Source organism: Zeus faber (genome assembly GCF_960531495.2).
Source record: "Zeus faber genome assembly, chromosome: 1".
NCBI lineage: Eukaryota > Metazoa > Chordata > Actinopteri > Zeiformes > Zeidae > Zeus > Zeus faber.
Genome location: NC_137193.1, coordinates 31324535 through 31346503, shown reverse-complemented (window position 1 = coordinate 31346503; position 21969 = coordinate 31324535). Strand labels below are relative to the sequence as shown.

The 21969-nt window shown below is 44.3% G+C and overlaps 1 protein-coding gene across 1 annotated transcript in view; it reads right to left on the bottom strand.

Annotated features, from left to right (window-relative positions):
* The window catches only part of thsd7aa (thrombospondin, type I, domain containing 7Aa), a gene marked incomplete at its 5' end in the record, with an annotated part of 98066 nt that overhangs the window by 25876 nt on the left and 50221 nt on the right, over window positions 1-21969 (bottom strand). Inside the window, 9 exons of the mRNA XM_080023318.1 lie at window positions 24-218; window positions 1967-2070; window positions 2308-2440; window positions 3625-3740; window positions 4826-5069; window positions 7753-7791; window positions 8273-8467; window positions 14378-14581; window positions 17936-18091. Coding sequence (XP_079879444.1) covers window positions 24-218; window positions 1967-2070; window positions 2308-2440; window positions 3625-3740; window positions 4826-5069; window positions 7753-7791; window positions 8273-8467; window positions 14378-14581; window positions 17936-18091 — 1386 coding nt within the window. The remainder of the gene's footprint in view (window positions 1-23; window positions 219-1966; window positions 2071-2307; window positions 2441-3624; window positions 3741-4825; window positions 5070-7752; window positions 7792-8272; window positions 8468-14377; window positions 14582-17935; window positions 18092-21969) is intronic.

Here is a 21969-nt window from a genome sequence, read left to right as displayed (position 1 = left end):
AATGATATGACTAAGCCACTCACCGATGAGCATCCTCTTGCGGGTGCGGACGCCCACGCAGTCGGCCGTGCAGGAGGAGAACTTGGACCAGGGGGTGAGCTGGCAGTCCTCCTGGCAGGGGATCTGGCAGGGCTGGGTGAGGGGGGGCATGGTGCTGGTCAGCCGCAGGCACGCCCCCATCTCTGCCTGACCACCATCTTGTTTCCGGCATGAGACCGCTGGGGGGGGGGGATAGGGAGACGGGCGTCTTTTTTCGTGCCTGTTAACACGTGTGAAGGCTTCGAGGAGAGGGGCTTAATCTCATTCCCCTAATGTGCTTAACTGGAAAGTGCTATCGACCTAAATTTTGGTGGCACTTGGAAGGTTACTACTGCTAATCTGAGCTTCGTGGAGCAGTTAGTCAACTGTTGAGTTGGCTACAGTAAATGACTAAAAGCTAGAAAGCTAGAAATGAACTAAAACCTTACAAATGTGGCTTTACACATACAAACCTAATCATAGATAAACAATAAGCAAGAAAAAAATGGCAATTTACAATGAACCTTGGAATTAGCAATAAACAAAATAGGAAATTCCGCAGGTATGCATGCATAGATAATCTTTTCATCTTTCATTATTCATTTTATTTTATTTTCTTTAATTTTATCTCAGATTATTCAACTCACTTTGGGAAAATATGTTTTCTCTATGAATAAAATCAAGCTAAAAATGACTCAATCTAGGGAGCTTTTTTTTTTAAAGGCAACACCAGACTTCTGGGGACATCTCAAGACATTTTTTTCTTCTAAGTGTTACAAAAAAAAAAAAATTTTAATGCAGTGAGCGCACAGGCACACGCACGCACGCACGCACGCACGCACGCACACACACACACACACACACACACACACACTCCAATGCAGTGTTAGAGTTAAACAGAGTGAGGACTGCATTGCGCTTATTACCTTCTGGTTTAACAGGCAGTATTAAGTTAGTTAGTGAAGTGTAAGAGGTCTGTATTGTATTTTCTCTCTCTCTCTCTTTCTCTCTCTCTCTCACACACACACACACACACACACACACACACACACATTCTCCAAATAGGACTATTGTATTACAGGTAATGGTGCATAATGACCAGAGCACACCTAAGAAGGAGGGCTGGGATGCTCATCATTGGAATCAGATAATGGCCACTTTCTTCAAGACTCTAATAGGAATCTGAAGTGAATTGTCTCCCCTGTGAGACAGACAGGCTTAGGAGAGAGGCGCTGCACCATTTCTCTCAATGGGAATGTGCTCAAACAGAGAGAAACACAAAGTCACATTTCTGTGTGAGAGGTGTTGGTAAACCAGACGAAACTTTGCTTGTCCAAACATTAGCACGGTGCCACTGGCGCCCCCCCTACCTGTATGTGTGAATATGCAAATGTTTTTCGTCAACTTACCCCATCCATGGGAGCGTTGAATCTCCATCACATGTTTTAAGAAAATATGAAATCTCTCAAATGAAACCTCACCAACCAAAAGAGCAATGTTTGGCAACATCTTGTGATTTGTAGTAACAGTCGATCTTAATCCCTTTGCCAAACATGAGATTAGTAACATAAAAAATTCCTCTGCCCAATTTTTGGAGTTGGCATCTTGTGTAATTTGGCAGTGTGATGGGATTTTGTCAGGAAATGTCTTAGTTTTTCGTTTTTTCGTTTTATCTTTCTGTGGACCCTTCAACAGATGGAGGCCTATTTATGTTTTCAATGATCCTGCTCTGTTTGAAATAACTTCTGTTCTACATAGCGCAGAAAACAAACACACAATGAAAGACATGCCATGCATGACTGCGGACACATCGCAGTCTTGGATTCAAAATTAGGAATGTGACGAAAACCATATCCCCAAACCATATTACCATATTTGGCAATGTCTGTGTGTGTGTGTGTGTGTGTGTGTGTGTGTGTGTGTGCGTGTGTGTGGTTGCTGTTCTTACCCCTCGCCTGGAGCCCCGGTCCGCAAGTCTCCTGGGCCCCGGGGCTGTCCTGGCGAACCGACCACGGAACCAGATGGCAGCGTCGCCACTTGTGTGTTTTCCACCTGCGTTTCAGACAGCAAAGACAAAAGATATTTGGGGACAAGGACGTGAACGGAAACATCACATCGCTTCAGTACATTCACTTGTTTGGCATTGGGAAAATACTAAGCAGAATAGGCTGGTACCTAGAGGCATAGAATGTCTTACTGTATGTAAACGTGAAGTCATTAAATTCTATTCTGGTGTGTTTTATTCTATTCTATTCCCTTCCACTTGGGTGTTGGCCTATTGTTAGTTACCTGTAGCCCTGGCAGACCGATGGCCCCTCGCACTCTCTCTCCTGAGAGAGCACGTCGGGGCAGTCCTGACCCCCGTTGGCTGGAAACTGGATGATGATGCGTTTCCTGGACTGCTTCCTCTTTGTGTTACCGCCTTTGGAAAAAAATAAAATAAAAAGCCATCATGAATACAACACAATTTCATTAGCGTGTCATTTGTAAATCGTCAGGACAACCTGTTTCCAACTTCCAACTTTCGACTCTGGAGGGAAAAGGAGATTATTCATTCACTCAATTCTTGCGTATCGTGTGTCTCACAAACAATGCTAGAGAAAGCGAGAGTCTCATAAATACTTCATCGGGCATGTTAATGTGTAAGCAGCGTAACCAAGGTTGATCTCTGCAGGGAGGTTCTGGTTGAGGGTGGTGGGGGCTCATGAAATCAAGTGGAATATTGATTATTTTCTACGTCATCTGTTCTGCGGTATCCATAGAGCCTGTGTGTGCTGGAGGTTATATCGCTTTCACAGGAAGCCCACATTGATACCAACAGTATCACATTGTATGTATGTATATATATATTTATATATAAATTAAGAGAGAGAGAGAGAGAGAGGGAGAAAAAAAGACAGGGAGCCCTGCCATATTGTGTTGGAGTAGACTGCTTTAATGGCCGGGTCGCTTTACTGGAGATGTCCATCACCTTGAAGCGAGTCTAGTTCCATTGCCAAATCAACCAGGGAAGCTAGAAGATCTCGACGGCCGATGATCCCGACGGAATAATAAATAAAGACAGATGGGCGTATGAGCGAAACAGATGACAGACAAATTTGAAAGGATGTTTCTTCTTGAAAGAAATGGCTCAGGGGAAAAAAAGCACGAAACATAAAATGACCAAGCTTACAAGTGTTTTGGACCGCTCCGCACAGCTGTTTCTGTGTGCCGCAAACACATTTCCAGGCAATTAGAGCGTTAGAGGTGCAGAGGAGCATATGCGATTGAGCTCCGGTGGCCACATCGCTTAGCAACAGCGTGAAATCCCTTTACACACTGAAACTTTTTGAGAAACGTGGTTTGGCACATAGCTTCCTCTCACTACATATGTGGTTTGATGATGTTTTTTGTGGTAGACATGATGAATCAACACTGGAAAAAAAAAAAAAAGCTATCATTCCTCTACCCATCTCATTTATCACACATTGAGGTTTATGGAGAAAAAAAGGATAAACGTCAAATAACTGTAAATGTAATACTGGTAAACCAATACAAAATGTACAATTCTTTGACATTTATCTGTTTTTGTTTACCTTTACAACGACAAATTAGGCAATCAGCTACCTGCTTTGCATGTCGATGGGCAGGGGCTCCAGTCGCTGTACGGGGTGACGATGCAGTCCCTCTTGCAGGGCAGCAGGCAGGGCCGCACCGTGTCCGGGCGCAGGCTCTCCGGACACCTGGAGGTACGTCATTGAAATGCTCAGGTACACACACACACATACACACATGCCAAAACCCCCCGTGCATCACCTTCGGAAGGCATGATAGAGACGTGTTGGAGCAGGGCCAGAGAGATAGCATGCTGGGTGGCTTTTAGGCAGGCCTCTGGGGGGCCTGCCCTTAGTTGTTTTGCCTTTCTGAGATTTGGAACGTGTGTGTGTGTGTGTGTGTGTGTGTGTGTGTGTGTGTGTGTGTGTGTGTGTGTGTGTATATGTGCCTGTGCGTTCACTGCGTGTTCCAGCAGGAGCAGGAGCATAACATTAGATCTATTCTTGCATGGCATTGGCTCATAATATGGGGATATTGCATTAGTGTACCCTTATATATAATACAATATAATACAATATAGAAAGCACTACAGATATGTTTATTTAATTGCTGCTGCAAATCTGGCTGATGCATCTCTGCTTATTTACATGGGTGACTGGGCACGTTGACTGGGTGGATTTTTTGGGGTAAGTAACTGCAGGAGGGAAACAGAATTAATTTCCATAACCAGCTTTTTTGGTGGGGGGAGGTATATTCCGCTGGCAGAATAATGCTGCCACTCTGTCGAATAAATAAATACATTATTCGTGTTCCCAGCAGATTCAAGGGGGGGGGGGTTGGTTGAGGCAGGACAGAGTGAGACGCTTTAAAAACAACTAGCTAGCGGTGCATCGGCTCAACGCTACACCGCCACGAGGCAGCAGGAATGATAGACACAGCAAATGATGAAAAAAACATGATCAGCGGGTATGAAGAAAAGAAAGCCCACTTTGATATTGCAAATTAAAGCTGCAGTTTTTTCACACAGCTATTATTGTTATTATTATTATTATTATAATTATCATTATTATTATTATATTTTAAAATATTCGCTTATTTTTAAACATTGTTTTTAATGAATGAAATCAACTCCAAACATGATTATGGGAGTATAAGGGTAAGATGTATAAGGGTGTGTGTGTGTGTGTGTGTGTGTGTGTGTGTGTGTGTGCGCGTGTGCATGAGCATGTGCGTGTGTTTGTGTGTTGTGCGGGTAGTTAGGGGTCTTACTTACTTTTTAGGAGGAACCTGGCCCACGTTGACCCGTACACAGATGACCTTGCGTGTCTGCATGCCCACCGAGCAGGAGGCGTCGTCTCCCCTTGCTCGGCCGGAGGCCGAGGCATTGGTGGCAGGGATGGAGGCGTCCTCGATGCACTGGCCCCAGGGCCCTGTCTGCCAGTGGTACACAGTGCAGGGGTGGTCGTTGCAGTTTCGCACCTCCAGCATGGCGCTGGCGTTGGGGCACTGTATTCCACCTTTTCCACAGTAAAACATAAAAAACCAGACAATGTGGAACACGACAAACAAAGGTTTTTACATGACAGAATACAACAATCCAACAATACGGGAGGGGTCATCGCAGGGTCACAAGCATTTAAACCTAGGGGTGATGGAGAGATCGATAGTTATTTAAATGCCGGTTACGTCAGACTTACAGACTGGCATTTTGACTTTGATTTTACCCTCACTTTGTGAAAACCAAACCCAGAGCTCCAAACCTACAAAAGACCAAACCAGAGATGGACCAGCAATGGTCGGGGGGGTTGACATATGTCAGGTGACCTGGGGGGGATATGTACGTAGAAAATTCTCCGACCCTGAGCACGGACACAGGTGGGTTTTACAGCAGAAGTGTGTCATTAGCAACGCCTAGCACCCCGGGAGACCAGAACCCTCATGGAGAAGGTCGGCCATTAGCGCGGCAGACGCCATTGAAGGTGCCGACCAATTAATGGCAGCTGTTACAAGACCAGCTGAACTGGCTGTGATAAAGGGCTTTCTTCTTCCAGAGATACGGACAGAAGATGCGATTGCATTGAGTTGGCAATGTCACGATTGATACGAAGACCAATGCAGCAGACTAGAGCTACCCAGTGCTACCTAACGTACCCTAGATAAATGTCTATTGGAGGACATTTCTTCCTCCTCCCCCTTATCTGATTTGTGTTTCCACCGCTGCCACGGATTTGTTTGCTCTGTGGATTATGCAGCAGTTATTTATCGGGTTGTGCCCCGTTGGCCTCATAATCCTTGCCCCTAACCCTGTGTGCCCTATGGTACTGAATCTTTTGCTCATACCGTCACAGTAGCCTGCGCCACCATGACATTCCCACAGTTGTTAGACTGTGTGCCAAATTAACCATGCGGGGGAAAAAGGGTATCCCCGCTGCTTCACTGTGCGCGGTTGTGTCCTGGTACAGGCAGTATTTCCTTGTATTGTTCCAGCCTGCTGAAGCAGATGGCCTGGTAAGGTCTACAGGACTTGACACCTCATCCAGCACAGTCAGTGTGAGCTGGTGTCTCTGACTCAATGCTCCAGTGCTTGTCATCTGTCTACGATGGATACAGCGCTTACCACCTGAGTAACGCGGAAGCTAATAAAAGGAGGAACAACAGGCAGCATGATTGTGTTTTGGCATTGGACAGCCTCCTGGAGCCCACCGCGTGAAGAGACCCTTCAAGTATCCATCCGAAGAGAAATCCATTATGTATGAAGCCTCCCCGCCAGTACCGACAAAGATCTTGCATATGTGCCAAATCCAATGTGACATGCAATGTGGTCCAAGAGACAAGACGACAGGAGTTGTTAAAAATGATAGAAACTGTAAAAAAAAAACCAAAAAAAAAAAAAACCTGATCCACTGCCAAGCAAGACGCAAACCATCTGTGCGGCCTCCTGCTTTCCTCATAAGATGTTTCGATTGGGAGCGTGCTGTGAATGGCAGCTCAGAGTGTTGGCCCGTAACCCAGAGGCATGCAATTTAGCCTCATTCCATTACTGTTAGAGTGCACATATGGACAGCTTCCCTCACCTGGGGTTTTCGAGACACTTTAACACTTAGGAATGATCATGTTCTGAAGTACTCCATTCACATGTGTTTCTTTAAGATCTAAAGTGATAATGCTGAGCCAACTGTTTAAGGGCTTGGATTAGGGCTTAGGGGTTAGATATTGGGATCTAGGCAGCAATATTTCTATTCCGCTCTAGTTAAACATATGGAGGCTACAGTACAGTACGCTGCTATGTTCTCAAAAAAGAATCACTTAAGAGAGCAAAACTGCCATCTAAAGCTGCTTTCACTCATGCACTTTGCACAATGTCCTGACATGGTTATCCAGACATTGGCCGGATTTAGCCTTTCACACATGTAGCAAAAAAACTGAGATTGTCTGTGTCAGATGCATTTACACCACCTGGAAATGCTCTGTTTGGTTTAGACAAGGGGCGGAGCCTGGGTAGAGCGTGGAGGAGACAGGACGTGATGCAATGATGATGGTGGACAAACAGTAGTTTGGCTTTTTTTTTTGCGTTGATACTGAAAAGAAAAGAATACTAAAGAAGAACACGCGACACGCCCACTCCATCGCTGTGAATGATCCGGATAATTACCAGCTCCGTTCACACATACCATTCAATCATTACCCGGACTTTGTACTAGAGTGCTGGCTGGGTCAAGTCCAGGTAATGTCCGGGTCAAATGATTCTGACATTTGAGTTTACCAACACAGCTCATCCGGGTATTGTCTGAATAATTTCAGGTTTACAGTGCATGTGTGAAAGCAGCTTAAGAAAGTTAGATGATAATATACCAAAGATCGGAGGGACCATTGACAGCAGAGATGGACCTTGGGAAGAAGTAAATGCAAAGAAGTTATCAATATTTTTTTAAAGGCAAAGCACAATGTATCTACTACAGTAGACTTTAAAGGACCCCTCCAGTAATGTTTATGCGTTCCTTAGCTTTTTAATAGCTTTTTCTATGGCACTCTGAGGTGGCTCGATTCCAGTCTCCTGCATATGTTGTTGACAAACAACTCATTTGAGGACGGTTCAAAGTTTGTGGCTGGAGGCGGCCTTTAAACGTTGACAATGTAGAGAGTAAGCAGTCCATGCTTGTTATCTTTCTATCTAACTAATTGCATCGCAGTGCAGCTTACCCTGCATCACAGTAACCCAAGCCACAACCTTTGCAGTTGCTGTCGAAGGGGAACAGACACACGCACGCACACACACACACACACACACACACAGAATGATTCACATCACCTTTCAGCATAAGGTTGGTGGACTAATATCAGGTAAACAGCAGAAATTGAACGCCATCGTTGGTAGTATTCAGTATTTGCATCAGTGTCTTTGACGCAAACGCTAATACTTATATTAATGCTGATGCTAATGATAATGATAATCCTGATGACCAATCAGGTCCAAGCCCAAAACATATAAGTCAAAGTTAATTCCAAGAACGGTAATTCCAACTACATACCACTGAGGGTGAAACTTGAGTAGCGATGACCAAGTACCAAGAAAGGGGCAAGTCAATACCATGACTGTGACTTCCTGGCAGTCCAATTCGATTCGATACTGAGTTCTTGTAAAAGCTGAACTCCAGACCAACTCCATATGTTAGCGCTTCGACGCTGCTGTGCCCAAGGTTGTGTTCTTATCTTATCCTACCTTCTCCTGCGTTGTAGGCCAAGATGGAGCGCGCCCTCATCTGTCGGCCCTCCGTGTTCTTGCCCGAACAAGTGTGCGAGCACTGGGACCAGGGCGTCCAGGGGCTGAGGGCGCAGTCCTTTGGGCAAGGCACCTCGCAGATGGCGGGCATGGGCAAGATGGCGTCCCTGCACAGCTGCCTCTCCACATATTCACCTGCATGGGAACCGTATAAATAAATGAACAAACAAACAACTAAACAAACAGACTTTATAATCATACAGGGCGAACGAGTGACTCGTAACCTCTAAGAGTCTTTGCCCCAAAAAACAGTTTCATGCATTGTGGGTTTGTATCCACACCGCGCTTTGCATCACAGAATAATGTAGTTTCATAAATACATACTGAGCTAAAAAAAAACAAAAAAAACACACAATTTGAAAATGAAAAGAGTCAGCTATCACTCACACACACAAAAAAATCATACTGAGAGGCTCCCATCGGCACAAGAATGTACAAACCTCATGAATAAATGAGGTTTGCGGCAGTTGAAATTTCTAATTTGAGTGAGCATGACAAGATTAAGGTAATCGCTCAGTGACGCCGGTGCCAGCTGACATGGAGCGGAATTATGTTCATTTTGAAACGAATGCCTCTGTGGAGAATGCGCGAGCTGACTAAAGCCTTACGTATCTTCCACAGTGGAAAATCCCACCGACAGCGGGACAATTCATCATATGTACTTTGGTGGAAATGTACTACTGCCTGGAGTCTATAGTACGTAGAGGTGGTGTATGTCTCTGCCTCCACCGACATATATTGTGTATATATACACACACACACACGTATAATATATATACTGTAAATATATATATATATATATATATATATATATATATATATATATATATATATTCATGTTTAATTCAAGTGCTCATATAACATTTCATTCACATGCATTTTCAACGGGTGCATCAGTCCTCCAGATACCAGAGCATCGGTTCTACTTTCGGCATGTACTTAACGCATTACAGCAATTTAATGCGATAGCGCTTGGCGGGTAAGGTATGATAAGGTATTAATACCATGTCGGCTTAATCGGATGAGAATGAGGCGAGCGGAGGAGAGCGGAGGGCCTTTGGATGTTCCAAATTCTCCAGTGACCAACACAACCAAAGTGCAAATTATCTTCCTGTGCCGGGTGCAACAAACCCCTTGGGCTAAGAAAATATATATAAATAGACGTTAAGGAATCATTTTAAGCGAGTGCTTACTGAAAATGTGCTGGCTGAAATATTTGTGTGTATATTTAGGGTTTTTTAAGATCTCCACTATGTATTTAAGTTTCACCCCGAATACTTCAATGCCATTTTATGGAGAAAATCTTAATAATAATCCCTTGGAGGACACGAATGATGCTCAACTTTCAAGACAATTTGGTTTGACCGTTAGTCAACCTTCCCTATCATCTTAAACCTTGAGCTGGATCCAGGCAAACAGAATTCCCAAAACCTTTAATGGCTTTCAGGTTTTCTTCGCTCGAGGGTCTTTCCAATCCATTTCACGGCAAGGCTCTTCAAATGTATTGAATATATCTAACTGATTTTTTAAAATGTATTTCTTGCCATGTGTTTAGGTTAAGAAGTTCCATATCTTCCCAGTCAGGTTTTTGTTGTTTGTTTGTTGAGTCGTTGCTACTGTTTTCCATTATATGGGATCTATAGGAGATGGATGAGACTTTGTTGCAATGTCTTCAGTCTCAGGTAAGTAAGTTCAAAACGTAAGGTTTTTCAATGGTTTCCATTATTTTGGAAGCTGTCGCCATTACTGAAAACACTGCCTTTTCAACATTGCTAAGCTTCGTGAATCCTGCTTTTAAACCTTGAAAGGAGAGAAGAGTCGGACCACTCTGCACTTTCACAAACCCTGCCCAAACATGGGTGGATGGGGCACCAGGGAGAATATACAGAATTTACAAGTTCAAGGTCCATTGAAGGTCTTTTTCCTCGAAGTGTGTGTGTGTGTGTGTGTGTGTGTGTGTGTGTGTGTGTGTGTGTGTGTGTGTGTGTGTGTGTGTGTGTGTGTGTGTGTGTGTGTGTGTGTGTGTGTGTGTGTGTGTGTGTGTGTGCGTGCGTGTGTGTGTGCGTGTGTGTGCGTTGCTGGAAGTGGATACCTTAATATTGATCTAGAGCCACAAACCTATCTGTTGCCAAGCACCACCCCCCACCCAAACCCTCTGTCGCATTCCTACTTTTTGAAAAGGTCCAACAAACAATGCCCCGACCAGCATCCAATGACATGGCTGGGACAACCCCCCCTCCCATCCTCCGGGGGAGGAGGGAACAACACAAATCCATTTTCCATCAGAAGCCGACAAGAGGATATCGATGCAGGAACAAGTCAAGAGTGGCTCTGAGGGAATGCCACAGGGAGCTCGTGGAGATGGGATAGGGGGTGGGGGGTGTGTTCCACAATAGCAGTGGGGGTGGGAGGGGTGGGGTCGGGGGGTGTAATGGGTAATGGAAGTCTTCCAACACACGCTGGAGGAAGTCATTAAACTGTTTTGTATGACACGGATGGATTCCGACCCTTCCTGATCGAAGGCATGTCGTGTGTGATCGGACGGTTCGCACACACACACACGCACGAACGCACGCACGCACGCACGCACGCACGCACGCACGCACGCACACACACACACACACACACACTTCCTGCTGTCCCTTTAACGCAATAACAAACAAAACCTAATGACATGAATAAGTGATCTCCTTCCAGTTTGAACAGTGAGTTGGTGGCGAAAGGATCCGGCGCCAGATATTTGCTAAAGGCTAAAGAACACACGCCCTCTTAAAGTTCCATTCCAGCAACAATCCATGCAGAGGAATACAGTGTACGACTTGCAAAGATGAGCAAAGTGTGGGAGAAAGCCTCCCACAGAGCACCTGTCACACAAAGTTCACATCACTTTGCATCACAAAGTTAGCAATGCGAGCTCGCTGACCAATCCATTCACAATGAGACGCCACTGTTCCAATGGAAATGAATTTAATTTGGCCGTCATAAACGGCAGTGTTACCGGTGGCACAAAAACTACAAAAGCATCCCCCCCCCCCACTTAGCTTGGCGAGCAATCTGGGGTGATCAAAGCGGCACAAATTTCTTTTTAAACATCGAAGACATCACGCAGAGTCGTACCTGTGTCTGAACCCTCTGAGCATGGCAAGATAGGGCCTGACATCTCCTCTATTCCATTCATGTGTTGGGTGGGGGGGGGCGTTGTACTTGAGATTGCCTCCCAGCGTTCACTCAAAAGCTAATGGGGACAAAAGGCAGGCTAAATTTGAGCTGACTTTGTGAAGCGGGCGGCGCTAATAAAATTTGCCATTGGGTTTTTGATTCAACAGGGCACCATAAGTGGAGGAAGGCTCGCTCCACTCCAACTGAGAGACGGGAGGGTAAAAAACACCAAGGTCACCTTGAGAGGGACATTCTTTCCTCCACATTTTCAAGCTACTTTACCTGAAGTTGTCCTGGAAATGGTTCATGTTTAACACTAGCATATAGGGATGAGAATTAAGCAGTCGTAAGGGGGAGGGAGGTAAAGAAGGTGTGAAATGGAGGGATATTTTTCTTTGGGACCTCACAGCTTTTAATGCAGAGGTCTACAGTATATAGTCACATGCGCTGTCCGTGGTGCTGAAACACTGTATTTGAGACTGTATTACGGACTGTTCTCTGTTGAAAGACATTTCCATTAAAGCTGCAAGGGTTGCTTTAACAATGCTATTTCCAAGTTGAGTTGGGCTTTCACCCTGCTTATACCATAGGCTGAGCCTCTGAGGAGCACAGCCATGTAAACAGACTGGGTATTTTGGATGCTAGAAGTTGGTTTGGGAAAAGTGACACTGCAGAAGAGGGAAATTAAATCAATTAAATTAAAAAGAAATGCTTGAATCGAGGAAATGATTTGCCAATGAGATGGGGGAACCTACTTAATAAGATTACTGGATATGATTTCTCAAAACAAGAAATGGGGTGGTGATTTATGGTAAAAATCAAGGGTTTTCTAACTAAATTCCTTGAAATTAAGTGCATAAATCATCAATTACGTACATACATTTCTCATAAATAGTCAGTTTATCTCAAAAGAATAAACTGACTATTTATTCTTATTTATTTTTTCAAGCTTCCTTGACTATCTCATTGACATTTAGTTCCATTTCCTAGAGTCAACCTCCACTGCGCAGAAGAAAATTAACCTCAAAACAAAAATTGTTATCATTATTATTTTTGTTAATTAGACGCAAATTAACCGACTTCATACTCAAAAAAAAAAATACCTGGCTGGAACCTGGCAAGTGTGTACAAGTCTATATCATGTGTGTACCGTGTGTGTGTATGTGTGTGTGTGTGTGTGTGTGTGTGTGTGTGTGTGTTTGAATGGGGGACCTTGATTATGGAGGAATATGAATGCCCCCCTCCCAACCCCCTCCTCCACCCTCCACACTATGTACTCGCCCTCGTTCTCCCAGGAGCCCTCATTAGCAGCTACAGTGCTATGGTGCAGGAATCTCTCTCAATTGCCATATTCACACACACCCATGCACAACCGTATTCAAACACACACACGCACACACACATGCACGCACGCACACACACACACACACACACACACACAAACATGCATGCAAGCCATCTTGGTCTCCCTGTTCAGACAAAGCCGACCTGATATCATATATCCGATGTTCAGCCCATCACTGAATCTCTTATGATAGTTGAGCTCCTTCTTGCTCATCACTCCCTGCTTTGTCCTACTGGGGCGTCGCGGTAGCGCAGGTCTCGCGAACCGGCTCTCAAAAGCCTTTGTTCTCCCCCCCTCCCCCGCCAGACCCCTGATAGTCATAATACAACTTTGCTTATGCTAATCGAGTCTATGGAAATTAAACCGCTTCCCTCCCCCCTCCCCATTAAAACGTCCCTCAACTGACTTCTCACCAGAAGGAATCTCCTTCGAAGAAATATACACGCACGATAACAAATTCGAATTTGTAATCGTGCGTGTTACATGGGGCTTCCAGTTACACGCACGACAACAAATTTTTGCTCCGCGGTGGAGGATACGAGGAGAGGATAGGGGAGAGAATGATTGAATACAGAGTTTAGCGCGTATTTGATTTGTATCACATGCAGGAAGAAGAGAAGAAAAAATCCCAAAATGAACATCGAGGATTGAGAATTGAGAGGGGAGTTTTGTGTCCTTGGGGTTACATGTTGAGTCAAAATGAAGAACAACGTAACTATATTGGGTTCATTCTTCATAGTTTAACATCGATGCAGCAAACGAGGCCATAATGGATTATTCTATCAGGTCTCTGCAGACTGGATTAAGTTTTGTATGAATAAAAGGTGTGTGACTGCGTACGTGTGTGCACGTGTGTGTGTGATCCCTTGGGCAGTGCCAGAACTGGTCTCCCGGTGCCTCACACACTCACGGCCAGCGCAATTATGGTGAGTTGCTTGTGTTGGACCCCAAGGGATACTGGCAAACAGGTTGGAGCTTGTGTCGCTTCAGTTTGGCATACACAGCACTCCCTCCAGCGCGCCCCCCCCCTACCCCCCCCAACAACATGCACACCTTACACGCATAGTATAGACACAATACATGGCACAATCCTCTGCATCTTTGGACATAGAACAGAAACCCTCCCATATTCCCCAACGGCAACTACAGCATTTCAAATGCTTAGTGTCCAAACCAGTGAGAGCTATCAATGTATCCATGTCAAATCATCCTAATTTATACAATTCTGAGCTGTCAGAGGGTAAATTGTGACACAAAATAAAGAGGTTTTGGTTTGCGAGCCACCCTGACCCTCACGTCGCTAAGGTAAGGTGTCAACAAGGTAAATAGAACTATGTAATAATGAGTTAACCTCTTTGTAATATAAAGTGATTAGATTAACCTCATTAGCATATATATTTATGAATTAGCTGAAAAAAAATGCTGCTTTGGATGCCATTAATCTTATAATATTCCATTACCTGATCGGGTCAATATTTCAGTTTTAATTGACAATGTACAATGTGAGTTGTCATTTCAGTAATGTTGCTTTTCCTACATACCTTCGCTGTTGACGCACTGCGTCTGGGGGATCTGCGTTCCCGCTCCGCAATCGCGCTCGTTGTCGGGAACGCACTCGTCCAGCTTCACCAGCAGCCAGTCATAGCAGCTGGGCTCCTCGCAGGGTATGGCCTCCACCAGGTGGGGGCAGTTCCCCGTGCCGCCTGTCGGCTCGTTGACGATCCTCCTCTTCCTCAGTTTGAAGCCTGTCAGGGTGGTGGGGGGTAGAAGTGAACAGATGTCAAATTCCCACAAAGGTGGGAATAGGCGTCAAAATGTGTTGGATTGGACGAAATGTATTGATAGGGAAATATCGACATTTTGTCTGGGCTGAAATACCAAAGTTTGATACCTGAATGTTTTTTCTCTTCGACGTCAGTGAAGAGAATTCTCACGTGAAAGCCCATTACCGCCAACGTTGGCAGAAATTACAGGAGCGTCTCAGGAGAGAAATAGGTGTTTTCTGTCCCCTCGTTATGCCGATTCTCAAACAAAGTGACTAATGTAGGCGGAGATCCATTAACACAATCCGGATTTGAGGGTTGTGGGTTTTTGGAACATTTTTGGCATTTTTTTCCGACGCAAGACTACGGACCCGAGTACGGGGACGGGGGGGCCGGGAGCAATGTGTCTGACCTTGTGAAGGTCAACCCCCCCATCCCCTTAATCCACAGTGCTGCTCTACACAGATAAGGAGGCATTGTCAGCGAACGCCAGGAGGAAGAGATGGTGGAGATGTCTTTCACATTTTTGTTCCCTCTTCCTCCTCTCGACAACATCGCCTTTTTTTTGATCAGTCGGTGTCATCGTCAACGTGTGCTCAGGGTGATGTGTCCAGATGTGTAGATGGGTAGCTTTTTTTTCCCCATCGGCGAGGGGCTGGGAGAGGCTGGAGGGTTTTTCGCCGAGAGGTAAGATGAGACTGGGGGTGCGGGGAATTCAATTTAATCAGGGATCACTCACTTGCGCTTGCACTCGCTCGCTGTATCACATTACGGGGGAGAGCAAGGGGAACCGGCAGATAGCCGAGGTGAGCGCAAAGGCTCCCGTCAGACGGAAAGCACAGTCGCCCATGAAATGACCTCTCAGAATTTTGGTTTCGGTCCTGGGATGGCTACGGAGTTTTAAAACGCTTGGCGCCGCTATCTAGTCTCAGATACCTTTTCCTAAATTATATTTTTTCCAATACAGAGCTTCTCTTTGAAATATATTAGAAATACTGAACTGGAAACTCACAGTGTCTGGTAACCTTTAGTTCTATTTTCGGGTCTTTGACATATGAGATAAACTTTTTAGGTATCGATAGATGACAGCAGCGTTGCAATTGGACCCAACTGGATTAAAGTAGTGCAATCAAAGTATAAAATTTCAATACTCAACCCGAGGCTTAAGAGATTGCGTAGACTTTGGGAACATTTAACTGCCAGATGATTGCATTCTGGAATGCGTTATAGCCAAAGAATGCCAGGAGCTGCTTTGCTGTGTTTTAAGCCAATCAGCTTCAATGGTGCAATGGTGATGTCAATATGTGTGCTGAACTCCTAAACTTGATATATATATATATATTTTATATTGTTATATACCTGTAGTTATGGCATATATATATAGTTCGATGGGAAAAATTTGCCACTTCAGCAAAATGTAAAAGAAAATATCCTTGGTTTTAACAAGACAAGCCCCTTATTCTGGAGTTAAGCACACGTTCAGACAAAATCATTGTTCGTTTTGACCCTGAGCAGGTTGTTTACAACTGGAAAATGTTCCCTGAAAAGCAAGTAAAGCCGAGAGACAATCTAGGAACAGACACAAGTGGAATCGTAAGACTCAAATTTACCCTGCTTAGTGTCGTCAAAAAGAGAATTTCGTGACAAGAAGGAGCCGACAGAGTCCCCCACTCTAATGGGGGCAAAGGCAAGGGCACTTGGAGCAAGTCCGTGCATGTGTGTGTGTGTGTGTGTGTGTGTGTGTGTGTGTGTGTGTGTGTGTGTGTGTGTGTGTGTGCATGTCTGACACAGAGTACAGTAGCGGTCGACAAGCGGCGGGGTCGGGCAAACGAGCGAATCCGTCATTAAGATGCATTGAGGGGAATTCTCCAGCCTCCTCCCTCCCGTTTGCCATGCTTCATTAGCGGAGAGTCAATATGAATTAGTCATCGTGGGACGCAGCGGTGGCGACGGCGGAGAGGGATAATTAAAGGGCAGGGACAGCGAGTGTGTCAACACAATTTGACCGCCACAGTCTGTCAACGCGGCTCGACCGAATGACAGAGTGAAACACCACCACGCTCACTGTCGCTGGGGTTTCATACGCTCTTCCAAGTCATCGCACACCAAAAAGAAAGGAGAAACAAAAGAGAGAAAACCGAAGGACTCTTTAAAATTGTATTCATCAAGAATCTGCCAATGGGGTGATAAGATTTGACTTGATAAGTAAAAAAAAAAAAAGATCATCTTGTGAAATTTGTTTTTTTTACTGAAGAGATGTTTTGAAATGTATATTTTCAGAGTCATTATCATCAAAAGATGCTACTTACTATGCTTTTAAAATATATTTAGAGGAATTTAAAGAAATCTAAGTTTTGATTCCAATTTTGTGTAGGACTGAATATATATATATATATGGTTTGTTTTTTTTACATATTTTTTACTATTCCCTGTGGTGATCAGTAAATATTTTACATAGGGTGAAAACATAACCATATATATTGTTATTTCTGAACTAAAATGAATAATTCATTTTCGATAATTATTAGATTAGGTGTCTGGTTGCAACGTTCTTCATTTTCTTGACTGCGGCGAATCAATAGCGGGATTCAATAAGGGCTTCAAACCAAGACCCAGTGGATGGATTTAACCCAACAATAATGGATTTGGATTGGCTTGAGAGCATAGATACAAACTCCTCGATATAATGAACGTACTTATTCACACCTGGCGTGCTTCTGCTCATTTTAATGAAATAATAAATGCAAACGCAGCGTTCCAGAATGAATGGGAGCTGGACAATAGGGCTGGAATAGCAGAAGAATGGTTTTGTACACGTTTGGTACATGTCTAAGCGAAGATGGACAAAGCATTGTTTCAATCTATTTTCAATTACCATACTTCACTGTTATCAAAGGGAGGAAATTAACTTCTGGTCAAAGTTACTTATAATCTGATCACTGCACTCATTCAATGGATACATTCTGAATTGTTCTGAATGTAGCAGCATTTAAAACAACCAAGATTTAGTTTTCCTGCATTTATCTTTACTAGTCATAAAGACACAAGATGTATCAGCTAAATAAACCGCCTACTAGCTACAAATAGCCCATAACAATAGCTTTTTAGGAGCTGGAAGGTCTATTTCCCTCATTTCACAGGAGCTAGGCTAGCTGAACCCATCTACAGCCATGCATTGAGCTAACATAGTTAGCATGCAGCCGTAAATCAGAGCTAGTCTGAGCCAGACCTATTATCAGTTGAAATGATTTTTGCTCGCCAGGATTGTGGTTAATGTAGAATTATTGATTGACTTAAATGACCATTGCTTGTTATAATCCATCATGGCCTCCCCACCTTTCTTGGCTGCCTGGTCCTGGCAGTTCTCGAAGGTGCACGGTCCCCAGGCGCTCCAAGACGACACCTCGCACTCCACGGGGCACGTGATGTGACACAGCTGGGTGGTGTTGGGGGGCGCGGCCAGGCACAGGTAGCTGTCCACCGGGCGGAGGGCTGTGAGAGAATGAAAATAACAAAGACATTTTGTTGATTTTAGATGGGAGAATGATTCCCAATGAACAGTGTGTCCCCTTTCCTTGCATTGCTTCTTCCTCCTTTTGTGGCTCGGCGATTGGAATAAAAGTTATTTATACATCGGGCTGGGTTATGTAGTTTGTTTTAAAAGGTCGGTGTCCAGATGGATGCAAAACAATTACAATGAAATGAGATGCTGGGCTTCAGTTAATATCAATAATTTGACATGGCGGGGACTAGATAAGCCTACGTTGAATAATATCATAAATATCTATTTATTCTTTCATATTGGCCTATCAATTTTCCTCACGCCAAAACATAACGTTTTCTTGCGAGGTGTTGGGGGTTTTATTTGTATTGCCTTTGTTTTCGGCACGAACGACACATCTTCAGCGGGCTAATTGAAAAACACAAATTGTGTTTGTGTAATAGTCATTACCATGAGGCGTAAGTCATTACCATAATTGATTGTCATAGCAATTTAGTGCAACCAAACGTAAACACAAACAGATTCCCATGACATGCTTTAAGCCTCATACAGTAACTCAAAGACTTTACTAGACTTGGCTAAAAATTGGGGATCCTGCCAATAAGTAGGAATTTCTTCTTCGAGAAACCTTCCTCCACCCTGCAACCTTCCTTCCCAGCCGCCTCCAGTCTCGCCAGAACTGACCCACTCGAGGGAGAGACAACAAATCTTTGGAGTATTCTTTCTCCCGACAGGGGAATTCACGCTCCCTCTCTCTTTGGGCTTTCTTCTCGTGGCTGGTTCTGGAAAAGCCAGAGCGACTCAGTGCAAGGTCATCGCGCTGATGGATCGCCCCCCCAGACCCCCCCTGCCCCCCTCCCCCTCGCACCACGCCCTCATTCACATGCAAATTGCTTCCTCTCAGGCCAGAGGTGTGTCCTTTTTTAAGAGCACCTTTTAACACGCTGCCCGCCCCCGTTGGCCTGTTTCCAAAAAGTTATTACTGCAGGTGATTGCCTGCCCTTCCCCTCACATCTACCTCCCAAATGATATTTTTCCATACATCTCTGTAGGAACTCTCAATATTGTAAAGCGGTTTAATGGCATCAGAGGTGTGAAAAACCAGGAGTCTTTTTCTGGCCGTTTTGTTTTTGTATGGCGCCAAAACACCTACATTTCTTACCCCTGGAATATGGAACCCTTTCATTTTCATTTCTTTCTGATTTATCATTTTGTTAATACGAGACACTCGCAGCTTGCAACAGCCCCCAAAAATATATAGAAATAAAATATATATGTATATATATATATATAAGTGTGTGTGTGTGTGTGTGTATATGGACATATATGTGTGTGTGTGTGTGTGTGTGTGTGTGTGTGTGTAAAAATAAATATTTAGGAATTCACTTTTCCGCACCATTGTTTTGTCAACAAACAACAACCTCAACAAACTCATAAAAGTGATTACAAATCTCTGGAACAGTTCCGCTTTCAGACACAAACGCATACTTATGTCTGATAGGTTTTCTCCGCCTGTTTGTACGCGCTATGAGCGAGAAACCCTCCCCCCCCCCAGTCCCCCCAAAAATATAAGAAAAGACGACCGCGGTTCTAAATGACTCCAAAGGTAATGCAGCTGTTGCTCCAGATGTTTACCCGCTGCAAAAAAAGGGTTTGATTTCTACTCTAATTGTCTGACAATCGCCCCCTTTGTCTGCAGTCCAATTTGTGTTGGCTCTGGAAGGCTCCCTGCAACAAAGAGCTGATTAATGAACGTCTCCTTCCGGATTGACCTTGCTCAGGTGGTATCCCTCCCCCCTCCCGGCAGATGGTCTAGGCGTGGGGTAGTGGCGCCCGTGGGGGGGTTCCAGCTACCTAGGGCCACATTAGGAAACTTCCCAGGATCTCCAGAGCCTTGTGGCTGGACCACGCCAGACCTGTACCACCGCCTGTAATCAATAAGACGACACCCGCCGTGCTGGGGGGGGAGGGGGTCTGGAAGACAGCTGTTTTAACGGCAGGTGCCGCTTTGGAAAGGTAAGGTGAGGTGAGGTGAGGGGAGGCGGCGGGCTTAGGACGTGTCTTGATAAAATTAAGAAAAATTGTCTCCAACGATCTGGCTTCGAGAACATAATCTTGTATGGAATCATTGATTTGATTTTTCGCTTTCTTGATTTCTGAAACGTACTAAAACGTTCTCGCCCCATTGGCTTCATACAGGTATTAATTCTCAAATTCATATATTTCTCCTGGTGATCGCCGGTGATCCATCAATGACTCCCAAAAAGCGGGAGTGACAAATAAGCGGATAAGCGAGCATAGCATGTCAGCAAAACACCTGCAGCCACCCAGCTTAAAAACCAGCCTGCAGTCATTTGCTGCGTGTCTCTTCCTCTCTCTTCCTCCCATTTCCTGTCTCTCTCATCTGCTCTGTACAAAATAGAAAAAACTACCCACTGGACCCAGGGTCACGGTGTTTATCACCAAGACTTCCGTGGATTCAAAGATGCAACCAGGACAAGCTCAGTGACGTGGGGATTTCATGATCATCCTTGATTAAAGAATACATCTTGGGATAGACCTGGACCCATCATCAATGACGTAACACAGGGTCATCGGGTCTTTCGGGTCTTTCAAAACAATTGACAAGATTCCATTATATTAAACCAACCCCTGTCCCCAGCCCCGCCGTGAACCGTTGGCTTGGTCGTCGGTGGTCGCTCATGACAACTCAGGGGCGTTTGGGCCATGCAATTGCTGAAAAAGTTTGGTATTCCCCTTTAAGGACAGTGAAAGTCGCGGCAAAGTGGTAAGTTTCTCGATATGAAAGCGTTCAGCGAGGTTGTTCTATGAAAAGTTGATGGGACCGAACATTTTGATATGCCTGGGATGAAAAACAGAGAACCTATCCTTTAAGATTAGCCATATGACGCTCTCTCGCTCCTTCTCTCTCCCTCTCTCTCTCTCTCTGTCTCTCTCTCTCTCTCTCTCAGTTTTCAGTCCTTGCGGGAAATTGAGTCAGTTAAGGAGAGGCGGTATTGTGTGTGTCATAATAGAAATAAATGAGCACTAGAGGAGTCAGAGGGAGGGATGTCTTGAAATTTGAGCGATTCCTCCCCAAAACATAGGTGAATAATCGTACCCGCAATTCTAGGTGAATTCATCTCACACACAAAAAGTAAAATTATTGTTTATTTAGGATTCCAAATTTCCAGACAGACCCCTGCATCTGTCACGTTCACTGTTCCCTTCTTCTAAGGTTCCATATCTTCCCCCTTTCTCCTCTCTCCCATCTTTCCGCCATATTTCTGTATGACTGTTTCTCCTTCCACCCACGAATAATATCCCATCAGCATTATCATAAGATAAAGGGAGGGCATGAGGAAACGACTCTCCATGCCAACAACAGACTTCTGCGGGTCGATTCCAGGGTAATCATCGATGAAAACTGAAACTAATACAAAGTCAAATTAAATAAAATAATTTTCTTAGTTAAAAATTGAAATGCAACTGAAACCCTTTCGCTCAACACTTAGAAACCCTAAGTTCAGGTCTCTAGTTAACTTGGAGGTTCACTGTATACTGTATATTATGTATTCTTTCTAGTTTACTGTTTTTAAGGTTTCTTTTTATATGTATTTTTTTGTCAAATTTATTTTCATATATGTTATCGGTATATTCAATTCAATCAATATTCCCTGTCAATGTATTATTTTATAAAGTAAGTAGCCGTGTTATAAGCTGGAAAATGCACAGCCAGCCGATCGTCGCATAATAACCCCCTTCACAGTGATAAAAGACCCCGCCGCTTTGCGTTGAAGTCCTGATCGACATGTTGGGGGTTATTTTGTGATAATGACTGGCTTATCCGTTACTGACTGTGTGAAGT